The sequence below is a fragment of the Gastrolobium bilobum genome, unplaced genomic scaffold, assembly GCF_033153095.1.
Source record: "Gastrolobium bilobum isolate Gb01-03AN ecotype WA unplaced genomic scaffold, APGP_CSIRO_Gbil_v1 utg286372, whole genome shotgun sequence".
Lineage (NCBI taxonomy): Eukaryota > Viridiplantae > Streptophyta > Magnoliopsida > Fabales > Fabaceae > Gastrolobium > Gastrolobium bilobum.
In genome coordinates, this window is record NW_026897078.1 from 3,408 (window position 1) to 6,811 (window position 3,404).

General features: G+C 41.1%; 2 protein-coding genes across 2 annotated transcripts; both read left to right on the forward strand.

The window, feature by feature from the left end:
* Window positions 1–1,008: 1,008 nt before the first annotated feature.
* On the forward strand, window positions 1,009–1,560 carry LOC133303902 (uncharacterized). The gene has a single exon (XM_061503873.1). It carries the CDS (start codon window positions 1,009–1,011, stop codon window positions 1,558–1,560), a length of 552 nt encoding a protein of 183 aa, XP_061359857.1.
* A 1,385-nt stretch (window positions 1,561–2,945) lies between these two features.
* LOC133303900 (uncharacterized) lies at window positions 2,946–3,404 on the forward strand. The gene has a single exon (XM_061503872.1). The coding sequence runs from the start codon at window positions 2,946–2,948 to the stop codon at window positions 3,402–3,404; it is 459 nt and encodes a 152-aa protein (XP_061359856.1).

Here is a 3,404-nt window from a genome sequence, read left to right on the forward strand (position 1 = left end):
TCGTTAGATAGTCCCCAACAAAGTGAAATAGGAACCACGTTAGTCCTTCTGTCAATCCAAAACTCACGGTGTCATTGACGGTGATGATGTGTCACGTTAAGTAACATGCTGAAGGCCACGTGGGTTGAGGAACGACGTCGTTTGGGGAGACTCATCCACGTTGGTCAGACCAGTTCTCATAAAACCCAAAATTTCCCCTCACCTAACCGTTGGTCACTTTACCTTTTCCCTCTCTTCAAACTTGGACGCTCCATTGTTGAGAAGGAAGAAGACCGTGGAGGAAAAACTCGACTGCGTTTGGAATACGAACTTCTTCAACAATCGGAGGGAACCGAAGTAAAATAACTCTCTTCCTTTGTGTGAGGCTGAACCTTTCGTACAAAAAGGTAAGAGAGTATTTAAATCTGGAAACCTTTTTTTATTGTTCTTTGTCCTCCTTTGTTTGTGGTCCCTATGTTGTTCCCCTTTGTTTAATGTGTGTTTTTGTCTGCATGCGAAGTGGACATTGTGGTCCATGTTTCCATTTAGGGTTTAGGTTAAAGAATGTAACTACCGGGTGCTGTGGTCCCTGTTTTAGAAAGTGGTCCATGGTTGTCCCAGTAACAATTAAAAATCCCATGGAAATCGTTGGAAAAAAAGTCAGCATCCATAAAAAAATGTTTGTTTGTTTATTGCTTTGTATTGTTTAAGTGGTCTAACGTGTGTGGCTGTTGGATTAATGATAGTTTTGGTTTTTGGGTTTTGACAGATGTCCGAATACATAGTGATTGTTTATCATCATGGTGGTATTTTAGTCAGAGATGAAGATGGAGTGATGACTATATAAATGGAAGGGGGTGGATTCATTGCCAGAGATGGACATTGACTACTGTAATCTCCGTGACCTTGACACCCTGTTTAAGCAATATGGGTATGAAAAATGCAAGAAGATGATGTGGCTACAGCCTGGGGTACCCGATTTGGAAAAAAAGGTTGAGACCACTTACTACAGATTCAGATGTGTGTGCCATGTGTGAGGCTGCTTTAGGGAATGGCAATGAGATACATGTCTACTTTGAGGACTGCATCTCAATTCCCGAGTTTGCTTCACCTCAACATGACAGTGAAGAGGATAACGTCATTAATTCAGCATATAATGAGGACCATGAAGAGGTTGATGATGGGGTCAATTCACATGAAGACAATGCACAAGGTGATGATGGGGTCAAAGAAAATGAAGACCATGCACAAGTTGCTGATGGCTTGAATTTAGGTGATGATGGGATTAATTCGGACCATGATGAAGAAAGTGCAGAGGATGCTGGTAATGGGTCTGAAGATGATAATGCAGATGATGACCATGCTTCCTCACACTCAGATTCATATGAGAGTGCAGAGGATGAGGTATACAAGCCTCCCCCACTTGGTGTTGAGGATCATTCAGAAGATGATGATGAACACAATGTGCCTTTGGCAGAGAAAAAAAGGCCTGCAAAACAGACCCAAGGAAGAAGGCAGTCAAGAAGGATGCACCAATTCAAGACTCTGAATCTGAAGAAGTTGATGAAGAGGAAGACATAATGTCATTTGAGGAAGAAGGATATACCTATCTGTCTGAGGAATTGAGGACTCCTCCTTCAAGTGATGATGATGAGAATGTTAAACCTGTCTAGCCAAAGTTTAATGAACAAGCTTCTTTTGGGCATGTCTATTTAGAACTTGGTATGGAGTTTATGAATTTGGACCAATTTAAGTGTGCAGTAAAAGACTATAATATTAGTCTTGGGAGGAACTTCATTTGGGTTAAGAATGACAAGGTCAGAGTAAGAGCCAAATGCAGTGTAGAAGACTGTGAATTGATGGTGTATTGTGCCTGGAACACCAAGCTAAGCATATTCCAAGTAAAGACTTTTAACGAGACTCATACTTGCTGCAGAGTCTTAAAGAATAAAAGGGCTACTCAAGATTGGGTGGCCAAGAAATTGGAGAAGAGAATACTAACACAGCCCAAGATGACCAGGTCAGAGGCATTTGAGCACATGAAGGAGGAATACAATGTTCATTTAGATATGAAGAAAGTAAGCAAGGCTTTGAAAAAAGCAAAGGGAACCATTGAAGGTTGTGAGAAGGAACAATATAGAAGACTAAGAGAATATCTGGCTGAGCTGTTGAGGAGCAATCCTGGCTCCACTTGCAAATTGCAAGTGACCCCCCAACCTATTCCACAAGCATTGCCAATATTTGACCGAATGTACATCTACCTTGATGCTTGTAAGAAGGGCTTCAAGGTTGGTTGTAGGCCCTTAATTGGGTTGTATGGTTGCTTTTTGAAGGGCTATTATGGAGTGCTGTGGGTGAAGATGCAAACAAGCAATTTTATTTGATTGCCTATGCCGTTGTTGGCAGTGAGACAAAGTAGAATTGAAAGTGGTTTTTGACCCTTTTACAGGAAGACTTAGGGGATCATGGAGTATATGGTTGGAACTTCATATCAGATCAACAAAAGGTTAACATTTTTCACATTATGCAATATAATATTTATTTCACATTATGCTTCTAATTATTTATTCCAATCGTTTTTTTTCACAAACAGGGACTTGTCCCAGCCTTGAAGGAAATTATGCCAGGTTCACACCACAGGTTCTGTGTACAACATGTATGGAAGAACTTCATAAAGCAATGGAAGGATAAAGAGACCAGAGGAATTGTGTGGGAATGTGCTAGATGAACCATTGTTCCCCAATTTGAGAAGGTCATGCAAAGGATGAAGACTCTAAACGAACCAGCTTGGAAGTATCTTGACAATATACATCCTTTATGTTGGGTTAAGACATACTACAGTCACTGGCCTAAATGCGACAAATTACAATAATATGGCTGAGGTGTGGAATGCATAGATTGTGAATTACAGGTCCAAACCTATAATGACATTATGTGAGGAATTGAGGTGCTACATAATGCGAAGGATGGCAGCACACAAGAGGATTCTACAAACCTTTAGGGGTAAGATTGCACCTGCACAGCAGAAGAGGTTGGACCAGTTGAAGGTTGCAAGCAATTCTTGGACACCAACATGGACTGAAAACTTGGTCCAAGATCTATATGAAGTCTCTGGAAAGGGTCAACGTGTTGGGGTGAATTTAACTCAACAATCTTGTAGTTGCAATGTTTGGCAGCTGACTGGATTGCCATGTGAACATGTTATTGCTGCCATTGCACACAAGAATGAACCTGTGAAAAATCATGTTCACCAATGGCTGATAGTGGATGCTTTGCATGCCACTTATGAACACACACTCAACCCAGTCAATTCCCAACAATATTGGCCAGCTTGTGATGCCCCAAAACCACTTCCTCCACACTTGAAAAGGCCTATTAGACGTCCAAAAAAAATCGCAAGAAGGATCCCACTGAAGAGCTTATGA